Below are 18,421 nucleotides of genomic sequence, written 5' to 3' on the forward strand. Positions count from 1 at the left end.
AAATTAGTGAAATTCAAACTACAATGTTATTTGAATACATACGTGCATGCCTTGTGAAGCAAGTTGAAATAGCCTCATACAGGTCCAAAACTTGATCCAATAGCTAAGCCCAATCAATTTTGGGCCTTGGCCCAAGAATTCTCGGCCCAACACACTATAGGTCGAAAACCCATTCCTTTGGGCCTTATTGGGCCGAAAACCATTATGGGACCCAATTTAAGCCCACAAGCCATTCATACTCTCCAAAATGTAAACTCTTGAAGGAAATAGAGTGTTTTCGGCCACCCTTAAAACCGAAAACCCCTTGAGAAGCCTTTAAGGACGCAAACCCCATAGAAATCGGTTGAGGATGAGACAAAAAAAAGAGAAAATAAAACCAAAAATCTTGCCACCTCATAACTTTACCTTGAGTTACCCACCATACATCAACACCATGCACACTTTTATCCCCCATGCACCCATATACTACACAAGAATACCCACCATGAATCAAAGCCACCACCTTTTTCTTCCTCCCTCTTATTCTCGGCCGAAACCCCCACCATACACACACATCAAACATTTTCTTTCACTCAAAAATTCTCTCATCTCTCCCTCTCATTTCGTGTGGGTGCATCATCTTCAAAGGGGTTTTCTCTTCAAACAACTCACAAGAAATTGGTAAGTTCTTGTAAAACTCTAGTGCTCACATACATGTTAATGTTAAAATCATTCCATTTACACACACCAATTCGTGTGTAGCCTCTTAGCACATCAACCATTTTCGAGTGATCTTCAAGGCTAGGCTAAAAAACTTCTCTCTTCTTCTCCCTACAACTCACGAAATCCACAAGGTCAGCTTCATACCCTACTATTTTCGTGTTTTTCATACTTTTTTTTGGGGGGGGGGGGAATACAAGTCCATTTCCGGTTAACCATTGGATATTTGCATGCACCTATGTGTTTATGTAACGATTTGTGCTTGAAATGTTGATTATCTCATGCTAAAACATCATAAACTCGTGATTTACAAGCTTCATGTTTGCTAGATTATGTTTAACCATTGGATAAATGCATGCTTCTTAGTTGTGTGTTGAATATGGAACAAATACTTGTTTAAAAAGGTTATTATCTCATACAAAACGTGATGAACATGCTTACTAACATATGTGTCATATAAAACTGGGTGAACATGAGTTGTTCTCTTAAAATTTTCAAAGTCATAAGTAGGTATGAATATTCATGCATGTTTACTTTTGGATACATACATACTCTTCTTGTATTAAACTACACTGATATTTAGGTAAAATATCGAGTTTAATATTTTTGGTGTTATAAAAATCGCGACACACTTAAGTCAACTAAAACAACGTATCTTGTGTTACAACTTACAAAAAGAGGTAAAAAGAATGTTAAACATAAACACAAAGTTTGAATATTTTACTAAAAATATTAATCTTAGTAAAATAGTCGTAAACTTGTTGCCATTATTTTTGGATGGGTTATAATCCAAGATATTATACTATTTTTGCAAAATATGTTACAACTAGACTTATTTATTAAAGGCTATTTATAAAAAATAATGGAAAATAGCTTAACCGAAATCATATACAAAATAGTTTCGTGACAGAAAATCTTGCATGTCATAAACTGTTTGTAATCATTTAATTATTATAATAATTAAAAATTTTAACCATATTATCGCTACGCCTATAATAATGGAATGCTTACTTCTAAATTATTGAAATATCGCTCATTTGACAAACAAAATATTTCATTTTCCGTCTTCTCCATGGAATGTATACATTGATTCCTTAGTTTTTGTTATTGTTGAATTCTGTCATGTTGTAGATGGAAGATATTTTTAAGACATATGATATTTAAGAAGCGCATATATGATATTTTGATGTTTAAGAATGACATTTATGATATTTAAAAATTTTATGAAGGATAAATATGATATTTAAAAATTTAGTTGGGTAAATATGATATTTTGATATTTAATAAAGAATGACATTTCTCCAATGTCCTGACCATGTGTTTCTTTTGTAATATTGTTAGCCTACCCATTTTCGGAAAAGGTCTAAAAAATGAAGCCACTTTTACAAATTATTCTTTTCTTTCTCATTCCCTTTTTACTTTTCTTCGTTTGAACCATGACTTCTAGTTCAGCGATATCAGGTGGTGACCTCCCTCTAGTTCAGCCACCTAATGGGTAGCTATATAGTATATACCAGATTTCCATCTCATATGATGGGTCAACTCAAAGAATAACCTTTTTAAAGAAACATATCTAACCGATTGCAAAACAATTTTCAATGTTTTGTACCTAAAAATATGCATATTAACCGAGACTTTCATTTACTTAGGGTTTACTGTACGAAAGAGGTTTGATATTAACAAGATTTCACGTGAATAACAGATCTGGTGGAATGGGAACTTGGTTTCCATCAAAGTTGAGTGGCTTCACACCTTTACTCCTCATGTATGTCAAGAATTGCCCTGGTAGCTCTTCCAATAAACCCTGCACCATGGATATATCTCCACCTACACAATAATATTCCCATGAATTTAATTAGGTCAGACTTAAGTTGCTTGTCATTTTTTCAAATATTTACAAACACAATTATTTATTCAGACAACACTTAATGGGAAACAAAAAAAAAATGAACATGGAGAATTGTTTATTTATTACTTACGATGTACATCTCGTATGGGAACAAACTGAACAATATCGCGAGTAGCAATTCTTCCAGTTGAGCTCTCCAATCGTTGTCCATTATCAGCATCCAGAATCTGTTGCATCACATTGTTAGGGTTTCAAATCACACAATTACTGTCAATGAATGATAAGAGCTACACGACATGATAGAACAGGTTGTACAGTGTTTGACATGCATTGGACTGATGTCAACGAGACAAAAAATGGTAACTTTTTGTCTCGTCCAAAAAGGTGGCATAGGGACTCCCTTTTTGTTTCTCTCATCTATGCAAAAGACAAGAATGCCCTTGTCATCATTGAAATAGCCCTAGAAAGCTTGTCGAATCCCGTCTAGTCCAGTCTCGTCACAGACGAGACTGGACCGGACTATACAAGATTTCTAGGGCTATTTTCGATGAGGACGAGGGCATTCTCGTCTTTTGCACAGACGAGAGATACGAAAGCGAGTCCCTATCCCACCTTTTTTGACGGGACAAAAAGTTACCATTTTTTTTATCTCATTGACATCAGTCCAATGTATGTCAAACACAGTATAACCTGTTCTGTTGTATTATGTGGGCCCAATGTATTTAGTATTTACCTCCATTGCTCCAAAATCAGCATTACCCACTCCAACAATTAAAATCGAGAGGGGTAGATCAGAGGCCCTAACGAGTGCGTCTTTAGTTTCTTGCAAATCAGTAAGAGCTCCATCCTAAAAAAAGCATAAAATTTTTATATATCATAAGAAAATATTATATTATATAAAAATTGTTTTACCGTTATAATTAGCAACACAAAGTACTTGCTGGAACTTTGTGAGAGGGACTGAGCAGCAATTTGTGCAGCCTGATTTACTACATGACCAAATAAAGTGGGCCCATGAAGAGACACGGTATGCAATGCATTTTGATAAGCAGCCATTATTCCTTGTACTCCTTCAACCTACAAAACACGGATGCATTTTGAGGGCAATTACGTCTTTTTGCACATACAAGAGATCGAAATAGTCACAGTTACAGACCTCGGTGTTTCCACTGAGGTTGAAACAATGAGAAACAGGGCCATTATACATTCTTCCACCAAAACCCCAAGCAGGAAACTTTTTATCTGAATCATAAACTTGTATCACTTCCCCAACATCCATAATAGCCTGTAATCAATCACAAAACATAATTATATATTTATATTAATATTACCAACTACATGGACATTCACGTAAGGGTAAAATGGTCATTTACTCACTTGCTGATATGCATTTAAGCGACCAGAAGGATCAATGTAATGCAATGAATCCGGCCTTCGAGGATCTCCGTTTGAAGCTGTCAAGAGTTGGAAATTGTTATCAAGTAAATATCACATTTTACTTTATTTAAATTATGAAAGAAAAATAAAAAGATTAATTTAAGCAAACTTACCAGTAAAATCAATAGCAACCATGAAGTTAAGCTCAAATCCGCTAGAAATATAATCAAGAAAACTATAAATTTGCTTCTCGATAAATCCATCCACAAAAAGTTTGCCCTTGAGAATCTACAACATGTAGATGCAATTTTTTAGTTATAATGCATCATTAATGGCAAAATATGTATTCCCATCTTTTTCTCATAGTCTTATAAAAATTGCAGAAAATGATAACTGTAGTACAATAGAATGATAAATGAATACAACATACCTTTTCACGTTCTTGGTGACGAGAAGATGGAATTACCAAATTTGCCCCTATTTTTTCTTTGTAAAGCAGTTCCAAACCCTCAATTGATGTCTGAAGTTTTCTGTCAACAATAAAAGATGACATTTATGTTCTGTATGTGTCAATAAGTCATTTTTAGTTAATAAAATAAAACAGCCTCTTTTTTGTGTTTAAATAATTAAATAATTACCCAATTAGTGTATGGTTGCCACTGCTATTGAAGTCAAAACACTCTATAACTAAAGGGTTCGCCTGTAAATTAAAAAAAAAAAAAAAAAAAAAAAAAAAAAAACAGTTGGAAATAATTACACAAATATAGCATTTAACTTTCCATTTTTTCTTATCAAGACATTATACTTTGAAAAATCTACACAGTTCTATTCGATGACATTGTTTATATTTTTCATAGTAAAATGTTGTAATTGGAAGAAATGTAAGTAATATTTTATAATAAAAGTACAGTGCTATTTCTTATATTTAATAAAATACAAAAAAATGTGTAGTGAGGAGTAAAGAGGTTCACCTTGCTAGTATATTGCTGCAAAGTTATACATAAGGGCTTCCACACTGGATCCAAATTGTTGTTCACAACTTCTGTTTTGCAAATTGGAACAGGGTTTCCAGACTCAACAACTCTAGAGATTCTTAAGAATGGATCCTGAAGTGGTAAAATAAGAGATTTAGAAAAAAATTTAAAAAAAAAAAAACAAAAACAAAATTGACAATGATTATATATTTATTTCAGAATTGTTAAGAGTGATTACACTTTTGGAGAACAAGTCCTTGTTATCCAAGTTTGAACATCGGAGTCTCATCTCAGTAGCAATTTTGGAATCAATGGTTTCCTCTGCATGAACAGTTATTGAACCAAAATCCCCAATATGCCCTTCTTTACCATGTAGTTTTAAGGTCATACTTCGGCTTCTAAGAGTCATGATCTGCAATTGATTAAAGTAACATGAATTAGTTTTAATCAAGCTTTATTGTTAGTATCTGCTTTCTGCTTTATTTCTAGTATCTGCTTTATGCTTTATTGTTAGTATCTGCTTTATGCTCTTCTGTTTTATTTCTAGTATCTGCTTTCTGCTTTAATACCAGTATTTGCTTTTTGCTTTATTACAAAACTGCAAAAAATCTTACCTCTGATAAAAGACAGGTGGCTTCTCCAAGAAAATCTTGTTCATTTAGTTTCAACACCTGTGTAACAAATACAAAAGTCAAGGATGATATGTAATAGGAATAAATGCAAGAAATAGCAATGTACTTAAATTTATTTATAATTTATAGCATCCTACTTATGTTTCCTCCTACTACAACATTGTACTTAAAAATTTTTTCTTATCAAGGTATTGTACTTCAAATATATCTACCCCATTATAGCATTGTACTTTAAGTTTTTTTTTTCTTACTAGATATAGCTGTGAAATACTGAAATTTGCTTTGCATTTGAATGACATTGCTATGATTAGGTAGATTATTTAAAGGATAATGATGTAATGGGAATAAATGAAAGTAAAATGCTGTAAAAAGAGAAGTTATATGCACCTTTGTTGACAAATTATGATACTTTGAATCCACATCATACACCTGAAAGCTGCAAAAAGAAACAACATATTTGCAGAGAATTTACAAAATCTTCAATGAGGTCTAATAGATTCTAAAAAAACTAAACAAAATAAGTAGAATGCTTACATCAATGGCTGAACAATCTCAAAGTGAAATAAAACATTTATTTTCTGAATCCACATGGGATCTAAGCTGTTCATGATCACTTCTGTTCTTCCAAGTTCCTCCAGAGTTCCATTTCTTTTCTGGGCATATACTACTGCCATAGGGTCACTCTACAAAGAAGAGGATTAGCATCAAAACAATACATAAATTTTTTAAATATTATTAATTTTAAGACTTAGTTATAGTACCTTTGACATGAGGTCACGATCGCGTAATTTTGAAGCTGATAAAGACAACTGCAAAAATATTGGTTTATTATTTCGATCAGCAGAGTGTGACATGCCAAATTTAATAGAATAGCCAACTGTGCTATAGTAAAGTGATTGACTTAAAAAAAGGTGCTTATATACAGTAGGTTTTTGAATATGAAAACAAAAGGAACCTAGTCAAGCTATAGAGTAACAAACAAACAAATAAAACATCCACTGTAGCCTGCATTAAATCCCAAAAAAGGACCACCAAAATAGTTAGAACCACTAAAAGCCACTTGAGTTGACCAAGAGATGTTGACTTGCATGCAATACAGGACAACAGGAGTCAACTTCAAGTTGGCATAATAATCTATTAACTGAATCACGTGTTATGAAAATCTTCTCTAACGATGTTTTATACTTTTATGCTTTTCCTAGCACAGAATTTCATACATACAAAAAAGAAAATAATGAAGAATTAAGCAACCAAGCCAAAACAGAAATAAATAAAATGTGTGCCTCCAAGTCTTGAATAACTAAGTACAGGTTTAGAGCACATCAATACAATAATCACTACAAACAACATCAATATCACTACAAACATTACAAGAAACCTGTAATGATCATAATAACCCAAGGACATAATGATATGTTTTATGGAAAAAGATTGTACCAAAGTAAAAGCTCTAAATCTGTTTACCCAACTACAAGTTTGACTTTATGAGTGGTTAAAACTCTTAAAAGAATTCAAAATAGTGGAATAAAATAGGAAGTTGAGTAGTTGAACCTCTAAAAAGAGTTTTAGTGATTCTAGGTGGAACAACTGTGAAACTTAGTCACTCTTTGGTAATATGGACCCAACATAGCAACCCAAAATAACCGGTTTTGCAGTAAAAAGATAGAAAAATACAATATTGGAACAAAATTGGAAGTTGAGTGGTCAAACTTAAGAAAAAAGTTAGAGTAACCTAGATTGAACAATTGTTACACTTGGTTACTGTTTTTTTTACATTGACTCCACTTAATGAATAGGATATAGTAGAGAACATAAGATAATATAAGAATAAAAACAAAGTGATATAAGGGAATGGGATGATAATGCCTAACAATGAGTGGTAGTAATCAAATGGCCCATGGAATAAACATGCTAGCTAAGAACCACTACATGCATTTGACCATATACGAATTCCCTGACAGAAAATAAGACAGATAAAACCATTGTACAGTATATGCTTGGGCATGCTTGTAGCCATGGTCTGAGTGTAACCATAGAATGCAACTCACAATCCATGGACCATATGCAACCTACTTTCAGATGAAAGGAAAAAGTTGCTTAAACTTGTTTTCCAACACTTAACACTCACGAACCCTAGAAGTTTGGGTGCACTATCTTTAAGAAGTTGTAGGTTTTGATGTTGTGTGCCTAAAACGGCTACGCTGTTAGGTTTTCAAACAATGCCCCAAACTACATTCAACGAGAAGCAATTTGAACTTAGAAAACACGATCAGTTAATTTACGAACATATATATACCTCAATTCGAGTGAAGAGGGGTTGAAGGCCTTTGGAACGAAAGAAGAAATCGACAGCTTCATTCTCAGCCGTACCAGAGGAGGAAGCGGCAGCGACGTTACTACTCGGACCGCTTTGATGTTGTAGGTTATGGACTCCTCCGACTGCTGCTTTTCCTCCGCTCACGTCCGAAAAACAGCCTCCCATTCTGTGAAATTCTAACAAAATCAATCAACTTATTTCTCCCTTCAAATTGCAGCAACCTACCGTTGGTTCGACCAAGAAGATTATGAAAAGTTGGCAGTTTACCAATCGTAATCTGTATACAGTATTGTTCTGGTCGCCTTCAATTGCAATATATACGTACCAGTACCATAAAAGTTTGTTGAGGGAAAAGCGTATGATCGGAAGGTTCCGATGCTTTTCCTGGAATTAACATCTCTATTTGATATTTGAAACGGAGCTTCAAATTTGAAAGCTGTTTTGGTCTTTTGAAACGGAAAATTACAAATATAGTGGAATACATTAATGATATCTGTATTATATTAAAATACGAAGTTGTCAGATTCGTATATTACTTTCTTAAAAAAAATTATGAAGATCTACAAACTTAGGAAATTTGAATTTTCAACGAAGAAAGAAAAATATTAAATTATTAAAATCTAATGTTTAATTTGTTATTTGGAACTTTTTTATTTTTTTTTTAAATTTAAACAAATAATTTAAATAAATAGATTAAAGTTAAAACTTAAAAATTAAAAAGAAAGTTACATTAATTAAATTGATATGCATATATTATTACATTTATTATAATTATTATATTTTTAAATATTATATAGAATTTAATAAAATGGAAAAAAACCATAAAATGACAAATAGAAAAACAATAAATAAAAAAATATTAGAAAATGACATGTGTCAAATGCAATAATGATATGACATTTGGCCAAAATGATTTTCATTTATTATGATAGATTATTTTGATAATGTTATCTTAAAATAAATTAAATTAAATTAATATCGACTAAATTTAAAAGCTTGACTAACTGATTTGATATTAACATCATTTATAAAAGTAATGTATTCAACTCATTCAAACGGGATATCGTCGCTCAATTTCAAAGAATCAAAGAATTCGGAATTTGATATTCTTTTCATAATCATTGTTGAAAGTTATGTATAAATCATGTGCTGCTGTTCGTAGATTATGTTTTCTTCAGACTCTTTGCAGCATAACGTTTGAACGTCATCACCCTTTGCAGCATCACGTTTGTCATCCTCCTTCTTTAATTTGATGTTCTTAATTTTTATTAATTGTATTCGATTTTTTGATTCTCGTTAATGTTGTATTTGACTGTGATCTTTGAATGCATGAATAATCTTGATTATAAATGTTAATATTAGTTTTCCAGTCTTTTATTTTTGTCTTTTTAACCTTGAACTTGATGTTGCACTCTACATGTTTTATCAAAAAGCTCATGAGAAAATCACAATGACTTTTGATTAACTGTATGTATGTATGTGTGTCTTACGTAATTAAATTTTCTTGAGATTGTTTGGATTGCACGGTAGTTGATGATTGAAAACTACCATTTACCCTTCAGTGTTTTTAATTATCAATATTATATTGCTATTAATTTGATATATTTTCTCATAATTCTTGGTTTTTAACATATTTAGTTAATACTAATGTACTTTGACTTTAATCTATAATGTTTTGAATTGCAATTTCTAAATTTCTTTTGAGTTGTTGTAACTGTGTTCACTAGATACAAAGTGCATTGTAATTTCTATTTTGTTTTTAACATATTTAGTTAATAGCAATGTGTGTATGTGGTTTTTTTTATTTAAAAAGCCAAAGCACTTATTTCAGTATTTTTCCCTAATCTATCCCTGTTTTTGAAATGTCATATCTCGGTCATGGGAAACCCTTTTTGGTCGAAATCAGTGAACAAAGTTTCGTATTTAAGACGATCAATCTTGAAATAGCATAGTTTTGAAAAACCATAAAGTAAGATAAAAAAAATTTTAAGATATCAAGGGATTTGTAAAAAAGTACAATTAATAAAAGCGTTACGATTATTTGAAAAAAATAAGGTCGTTAACATTAGTAAAAATGCAATATATAAACTAAATTATCACAACAGTAATGAAATGTCGTTATTTGATATTTCATATAATTGAAAGATACATACCAAATTACATTGATGATATACCAAAATTATTCAAAGTTACGTCAAGTCTAATGCAAAGTTCTTGCGAACACCAAATAAATAAGAACAAACATAAAAACTAACACTTATATTCATAATCAATTTAAAATATACCAATCATGATTTAGAAAATAATTTCCATTGATGATATAGAAAAATTAAATCCATATAACATTTAACATTTTATAAGTTATACTCTATAACTTTACTTGAATAAATACAATAGTTATTGATATTTAATGAAGTGAAAAAATGGTATATTGGTTGTCAATATAGGTTCAAATTAAGTAAACTTATATATATATATATATATATATATATATATATATATATATATATATATAGGGATGAGGAATATACATTATAGCCCCACCTAAGCTTAGGTACTAAACCTCTAAAATATGTCGTTTTAACTTAGTAATTATACTCGATTTGGTTTTCACTTGGTAAATATATCGTCCCCAATAACATTTATTCCCTCCATTATCCTTTTACTATCATTGTTTTCTTTACTCCATTATCGTTTATTACTTCACCCTAGTAAATAATATTGTTTTCTATTGTCACGAAGGTCGAAGATAAGCAATGTTCTTGTTTATATATATATATATATATATATATATATATATATATATATATATATATATATATATATATATATATATATATATATATATATATATACAGAGAGAGAGAGAGATAGGTTCCGTTGAGATTAAAAATAAAATAGAGATTTTGAGATTCAACCTCAGCCACATATTTTAAGTCACCCGTTCCTTTCTCCTCCGCCACCAAGGACGGTTCTAAGGGGTTCCCGGTGTGGCACCGGCAACCCCTAACTTTTATGGCCGTAGTGAATTTTTTTTCGATTTTTCAATTTTTCTACCTATTTTTCATGTATCGGCAACACCTATTCATCCCGGCAACACCTACCATGTATTCTTGCGTCCGTCCCTGTCCGCCACCATCATTACCACCACCTCTGATACCAGCCGACACCACCACTGTCACTTATATCACAACCACCTTTGTCACCACCACATTTTCTGCCACCAGCTGTGTAATCATATATGATTACACAGTATGTGAACAGACATATATGTATAATCATTTATGATTACTCATACACTGTTGTTGTCGGTACACTGGAACGTTAGAGCGGCAAATGAGAAATGTATGGCTCAGGTTGAATCTCAAGATCTCTACTTTTTTTTAATCTCAAGTGAACCGTCCTCTATATATATATATATATATATATATATATATATATATATATATATATATATATATATATATATATATATATATATATATATATATATTAAATTGAAAAATGATAAATGTATTTTAAAAGTTTTCAATTGGTGAAAGAAGATGTCCCGCATAGCTTAAAAAATGGTTTGAATCCGTTTTCAAAAGCTTTAAAATTCGTGAAAGAAAACGCCTTTATGGGTCCTCTTTATGCAATTTCAAAGGTGTTTGATTTATATTTACAAAATAATAAAAATGACTTATAAAATCAAAATAAGAATCAGATCATTTTCATAATTCGTGTGGTTGATATAACAAAATACATAATATTTTTGAATATTTTCTGTTTTTTTTTTTTTTTTTTAAGTTTATTGTTAATCTTTTAGTAATGGAGAATATTTAATTTTTGAAAAAAAACCTAACTTTTATTTTTCTCAAAAGACATTATAACTACAATTATTTTTGTTTGGATCAATTTATTTGTTGTGGTTCATAGTTATAAGTAATTTGCATCTTTTTAAGTAGCTTTTGAGACCTTTTATATTTTATATTTCAATTAAGAGTTTTTTTATATATCATTTTTATATAATTTTACATGTTTCAAAAAATCTTATATCTAATTTTGCCAAAAAAAAAATTACAGCAAATAAAAGATACAACATTACATTTTAATTTTCAGCTTCCAACTATATTTCCAAACCTAACAAACTCAAATTAGATAACGCTATAATATTTTTATGTTAGGCCGTTTAAATATACAAATATCAAGTAAGGTCACTAATTGATTACACCTATCAGCTAACTTAGGATAACAAAAAAAAAAAAAAAAAAAAAAATTTATATTTGTATAATGCTTAAAAGTTAAAACACATTGAAATTACACGATTATCGAACTATATGGAAAAATGAGGGAACCGGTCGTTAAGCCGCTGCAACGTCATAAAAGGATGAGGTCAGGGTGATGACCCAGAATAGAAATTATGAAAACAAAGAAGGAAATTGGATAAAGTCGCACGTCTATATAATGAAATTTCAGCTGCATACCGATTTTGATATTTCATGACAACTTAATATTTAATTAACTATTTCAGACTATTTCAGTTTTACAGATAATTATTTTCTATTTTAAACTAATCGAAAGAACATGGTAGGGATAATACGAGTAGATAAAGATAAATTATTGAATCTTCAACATTATACGCGTCAATATGCAGCTTCAAAGCAAGTTACATGATATAAAATAATTTATAATTTTATAATTATTTATATATAAAATAACTTTTTAGAAATCTTTATCTCCATTCATATTTTTTATTTTTATATCTCTATTATTTTTTATATGGTTAGTGATCAGTTAAAAATGCGATATATATAGGGTTAGGTTCATGTGAGACGGTTTAACTTTGTGAGACCGTGAGACGCGAACCTAGCCACTCATTTAGTAAATAAAAAAAATATTTTTAAAATGCAAAATAATTGAAAATTTTCGAAATTTTTTTTTCAAATATTATTATCGGAATTTAAATTTTCCAAAAAAAAATACCAAAAAATAATAATAAAAAAAATACATTTTTTTACATATTCTAGTAGAATATTAGAATATTATATATATCTGACAAATCTAGTAGAATATTCTAACATTCTAAAAATCACATTAGAATATTTACAGTATAATATTCTATTAGAATATTTCAAGTATTTTTCAAAAAAACGGTAATTTTTTTTAATTTTTTTTTATTTCTTTTAGGTAATTAAAGTTCCAAAAATAATAATTAAAAAAAAGAATTTTTGGATTTTTCCTTTTATTTTGCATTTTAAAATTATTTTTAGATTTGGTCTCACGGTTTCACAAAATTAGCATGGTCTCAAACGATTTTAAAATTCTTTTATATCTCTATTATTTTTTATATGGTTAGTGATCAGTTAAAAATGCGATATAACATGTGACAACCCGGAATTTATATCGTGTATCGACATTCTTTTCAATCAAAGTTAGACTCGTTTTCGTTATCTTTTAGCCTTGTTTAGAGTCTATTCGGGTGTTCTAAGCCTAGTAAAATCAAGATATGGGTCTTGGGATGAGTGTATATGAGTTCTACACCTTGCAATTGAGCCAAACACTCCAACATATGGAGTGTGTGGCCGCACACATGGGTGTGCGGCCACACACGCTCATCCCAACCGCACACACACGAGTGTGCGGCCACACACCCATTCCAGCCACACACTCTCCCCTATATAAGTAATCCTTGGTCATTTTAAATCACCTTTCTCACTCCTCCAAGGCTAGAACTCGAAATTTTCTCAAGTATCATCCAACTTTTCACTTCAATCTTCAAACAAGTAAGTGTTTCATCCTTTGATTAGTTAATACATGACTTTAATTAGCATCAACCCTTGATTTCACTCATGAAATTCATCTTTTTGGGTTTGACCTTCAAAGACACCAAGAACACCAAGAACACACACTAAGTTTTTGGACCTAAAATCACCCTTTCAAGCCTCTATAACGTGTTTACCCTTAGCCTAGCTTGTTATATGCTAAGAACACTTGATGTTCTTTATGAAAAACACGATTTGGGCAAGATCTTCAAGGGTGTGCGGCCGCACACACTATGTATGGCCGCACACACCCTTTTTAGGTTCCAAAATGGCAATAAACTTCCTCTAAGGCTAAAGCACGGACCAAGAACCCTTCCTAGATGTTGCTTAAGGCCTTGAAAACACTTTTGGAACATTTCATTATGAGTGTGCGGCCGCACACCCACTTGGGCTGCACACACGCACTTGGGTTGCACACACCCACTTGGGTCGCACACCCACTTGGCCGCACACCCTGGCCGCACACCCAGCCACACACCCGTTCTGGCCGCACTCCTGACCACACACCCCTTTGTGTGGCCTTACACCTCCCTTCATACAATCATATGTGATCGTAACACTTGTCCCAAGTGTTTACTAGTCCTGTAGGGTGTCACTTATCATGATTAGTTGTATTATACACTAATTATGTCCATATATGTATCGTTATATGTTAAATAGGGTCCGTTTGTGCTCGAGGCTGCACTTGACACTCAACATCCCTAACGATCTTGCATTCGAATCACACGTCAACGGTGAGTTCATACCCCTACATTTTTCCGTGTTTTTAATGTTTTCAGGGGGGGAATACAAGCCAAACTCAAAGTATTTTATTAAGTTTTAAACTTATTAATACAGTTAATGATTTCCATGTTTAATAACATATTCGGATATTTTATCCCTTTTTGTAAAATGTTGAGCATAAGGGAAACTCTTAATTTGGAAATCTAACTTCATCGCTTGCAGAAAGGTTTTTTTTACAAAGCATTTTCCATATCAACTCTAATAAACTATAATGGGTATAGTTTGGGATAACCCTCTAGGCAGTCTCTACTTAATCAGATTTCATAAATGAATATATATAAACTATCGCAGATTTAGTTTATGTTATATGTTTTCTCAGAAGTATAAAGTACATTTATTCAAGGATAATTACTGTTTCATACTGATTTCTCGCTAGTAAACTAGATTATACAGAATTGTGAGGCGCTACTTCAATATTGTACCCTTCGGTGTATAGTGATAAATCCTTTTAGTATAACCAGAGTCTCCTGGAGGGAGAGCGTGAGATTTATGAATAGATCTATTCGGGACTGACAATCCCACACCTGAACTGCTAGCTACAGTTAGGCGGGCACGCCTGGGGTGAACAAATGTCATTTAGCTTAACGCCTGAAGAACGTTATAAAGGTCTCTCGGTCATATCAAGTATGGCTATACGACTCGCAAATAAGTATAAACTAACTTTGTTTACGGACTCTCTTCTTCATTTGTTTTATTTTAAGTAATAAAACTACTTTTATATATGCTGATAGTAATCAAGGACTTCTAAACTGGCATCTCTACCTCTAGGACGGATAACATGTTTTCTAAAACTGATGGTTTATTTTCTACTAATAGACACTCTTTCAAGACCGCTTTTCATAAGAAAATACAGGATTTTCTTGAAGAACACTTTTCAAATGGATTTAAATAACATTTTCTCACTAAAACTAAATGCTTATGAACTCACCAGCTTTATGCTGATATCCTTTCAAAACTGTTTGTATTCTCAGGGAATTAGTAAACAGGTACTTCCAGGAGTTCGGAGAAGACGAAGCGTTAGAGTCGCGTCTGTCTATCTTACTTTTGATATGAATAAAACTATGTATTAAACAATGTAAACCTTTTTCACATATGTATTCAATGTCTGGTTGTGTTTACTATGCTTGCTATGATACAATTGTTGTGATACTACGCATGACGTCCTCCACCCCGGAACGATTCCGCCATCACGGTTTTGGGGTGTCACAGATTGGTATCAGAGCCCTTGTTTATAGCGGACTAAGTATACCGAACCTTACATTGTATACAACTATAAATACTAAGGGGCCTAAGTGCTCTAAACTAAAAGTATACTTTCAAAAATATAAGTATTTTTATAAAAGTATACGAGTATCCCTAGGTACCTGAACTCATGTCATAGGTAGAACAAAACAAAAGTATTTGGATGTTGGGACGCTGCGGCTAAACCTGGGTAGTTATGTAATCATGTCTAGGGTGAATATAGCCTGATCAACTATATTCAGTCGAGACATGACCAACATGTACGTGGGAGTGACTGTGGTGTTGCAACAAGCCTAAAACTTACCTAGATACCAGAAGAGTTCTAGAATCGAACATAAGGATTAAAATACTATAGGAGTATTTTAGGATGCTATAACGACTGAACCGAAAACTTACCCAGGAGAATCAATCATGTAACTATAATACATTGGAAGTATTATAGATTCGATGCCTATTAACTATCCCTTTACCCTCACCTCGCGTAGATAGCATGGCTGGATTCCATCTCCCTGACGACCCGTACCGTCCCAACCAAGGAGATGATGGATGGATCGAGCCAGAGCCAGAAGGAAACCATGAAATTCCTTTGGACGAAGACTTTGTCGAACCATTTCCTGAAGATGCTGACTCGAAACCCGAAGTCGAGAACCTACCTCAAGTGACCCCAATATCAAATCCTAACCCTCGAGTTGAATTCTAAGGTACAACGCCCATGTGGGTCAGGAGTTTGAATAGGTGGAGCCACGAGCAAGACCAATCCCTCCCATACGATGGAAACCGCAATTTCTACAATCTGAACGAAGGAGGACCCGCGGACAGGGCCCTTCCAATCCTGATACGCCGAGTGGCTCGCAATGTGGAGCTAGGAATGGCAACCCTTCAGCGAACTGTGGAGCTCGAAGCGGATTCGAACGCCAGCAAGGACCGCATTCGTCGCCTCGAGATTTCTCATGCGAGAGCCGTAAGGAACAATGAAGCTCTGCAGCGAGAGTTAGCTACAACCCGAGCCGAATTCATAGAGCTCCGAGCACGCCAGTCAGAGTGCGAGAGACGCCAACTTGGTGTGGAACGCCAACTGGCCGAATTAAGGTTTCACTTGAGGAGTACCCGTCACTGATAGGAGAATACTCTACTCATCCTTCCTTTTTGGTCTAAGGAATAACTTTCATGTTTATGTTCTAAGTAGCTCTTTTCTGTAAACATCCCTGTCCTTCATGTTGCCAAGATTCTTTCCCTGTTAGAATAACTTAGACCTATTTTTAGGTCAAGGGTTCCGAAATATGGGTAATCTCCATTTCAGTTATGATGGCAACAACCATATTTCAGTTAAAGATGATCTTTGTCAAAAGTATACCTTAGATCGATAGCATGCAAATTAAGCAACTTTATCAAAGTCACGCTACCGTTTCGTCTTAGAAGCATGTGTCATAGGAAGTACTCTTACCTTAAGACGATCATTCCTTTTCCCCATCGATTTCATATCAGTCTCCATAACAAGCTACGACGTCATAATCGGCATGAGATGGTTGAGCCCAAATCGTGCTGATGTCCTTTGCTTCGAAAGGGCGATTCGTTTCAATCTTTCCCTCTGACGAAGTCCTCACTGGTCATAGTGATAGAATTTGTTCGAACCTTCGTATCATTTCCTGCGTCAGAGTCCAGAAGTATCTGCGAAAAAGGGATGCCGTGCATTCCTGGCTCATGTTGTCGATGAGACGCAAAAAGTTAAAGGCCTCGAGAGCATCTCTGAAGTCTGCAACTTTCCTGATGTCTTCCCCAAAGACATTCAAGGGATTTCTTCCGAGTGTCAAGTTGAATCTCGTATCGACTCGATCCCTGGAACTATCCTTATAGCTAAATCTCCATATCGTCTAGAGCCGACGAAAATGTGAGAGTTATCCAACCAGCGCAATGAGCTGAACAACAAGGAGTTCGTAAGTTATTATATGTGAACTTTATTGCGTTCAAATCATTTTCTATTCTTGCTAGGACCACATCATGGGGATGTGGGTCGAATCAAAAACGAGAAATCTTAGTGCATAGATAAACGTTTAGGATACGTCCAGAGGCAACCATTGTTGCTCACAAACTATTTTCTTGACATATAGCATATCATGCCTCCGAAGAAGCAGAACCAACCCACCGGTAAGGCCCCAATCCTCCAGATGGACTCAGCTACGTTCCAAGCTACTGTCACAGCAGCCGTAGCAGCCGCCCTAGCTGTTCTTAACGCTAACAACACAAATGCGAGTAGAAGTGTTAATGGCAGGCCAAACCTTGGTGTTAACCAACCTCAACAACAAGTGCCTACTAGAAAGGACACCCTTGATCCCCAACCTAACCTCTTGAAACGAAAGTTCAAAGTAAATTGTTCAACCCAAGGACCTATTGAAAGGCAACGAATTGGGGCAGTCAATACCCCAGTCAGCCCTGCTATTCCAACACCAACCACACCCTACTTCGGAAACCTCCCGCACTGCAGCAAATGCAACTACCATCATCATGGAGTCTGTCGAGTGCTGCATTGCACCAGATGCAACAGGGAGGGGCACACCTCCAGCAGATGTAGAACCCTAGTCAAGTTCGTCACTCTGAATACCAATGCTGGGGCTAATCCAACATGTTACCTCTGTGGTAGTGTAGGGCATTTCAAAAGAAATTGTCCAAGGGCTAAGGATGGCAAGGAAGCTCGCTTCACGAAGACCCCGACTCAATACATCACTTCCACTACCGATGCTAGCATA

General features: G+C 33.6%; 1 protein-coding gene across 3 annotated transcripts; it reads right to left on the reverse strand.

The window, feature by feature from the left end:
• Window positions 1-2,230: 2,230 nt before the first annotated feature.
• LOC145108769 (protein BONZAI 3-like) lies at window positions 2,231-8,291 on the reverse strand. 3 transcript variants are annotated; one of them, XM_079045848.1, is made up of 17 exons: window positions 8,174-8,291; window positions 7,828-8,014; window positions 6,293-6,340; window positions 6,066-6,214; window positions 5,919-5,967; window positions 5,514-5,570; window positions 5,138-5,311; window positions 4,897-5,031; window positions 4,564-4,625; window positions 4,356-4,455; window positions 4,099-4,213; window positions 3,926-4,002; window positions 3,705-3,833; window positions 3,461-3,625; window positions 3,282-3,395; window positions 2,679-2,775; window positions 2,231-2,526 (listed from the first exon to the last, which is right to left on the reverse strand). In XM_079045848.1, exons 2-17 carry the CDS (start codon window positions 8,011-8,013, stop codon window positions 2,387-2,389), a joined length of 1,797 nt encoding a protein of 598 aa, XP_078901974.1. In that variant the 5' UTR covers window position 8,014; window positions 8,174-8,291; the 3' UTR covers window positions 2,231-2,386. The 3 variants fall into 3 exon arrangements, with proteins under 3 accessions (XP_078901974.1, XP_078901973.1, XP_078901972.1); XM_079045847.1 differs by having other exon boundaries at window positions 8,116-8,290; XM_079045846.1 differs by having other exon boundaries at window positions 7,828-8,290.
• Window positions 8,292-18,421: the final 10,130 nt, after the last annotated feature.

Source organism: Lactuca virosa, chromosome 4 (assembly GCF_052849685.1).
Source record: "Lactuca virosa cultivar CGN04683 chromosome 4, Lactuca_virosa_CGN04683_v6, whole genome shotgun sequence".
Lineage (NCBI taxonomy): Eukaryota > Viridiplantae > Streptophyta > Magnoliopsida > Asterales > Asteraceae > Lactuca > Lactuca virosa.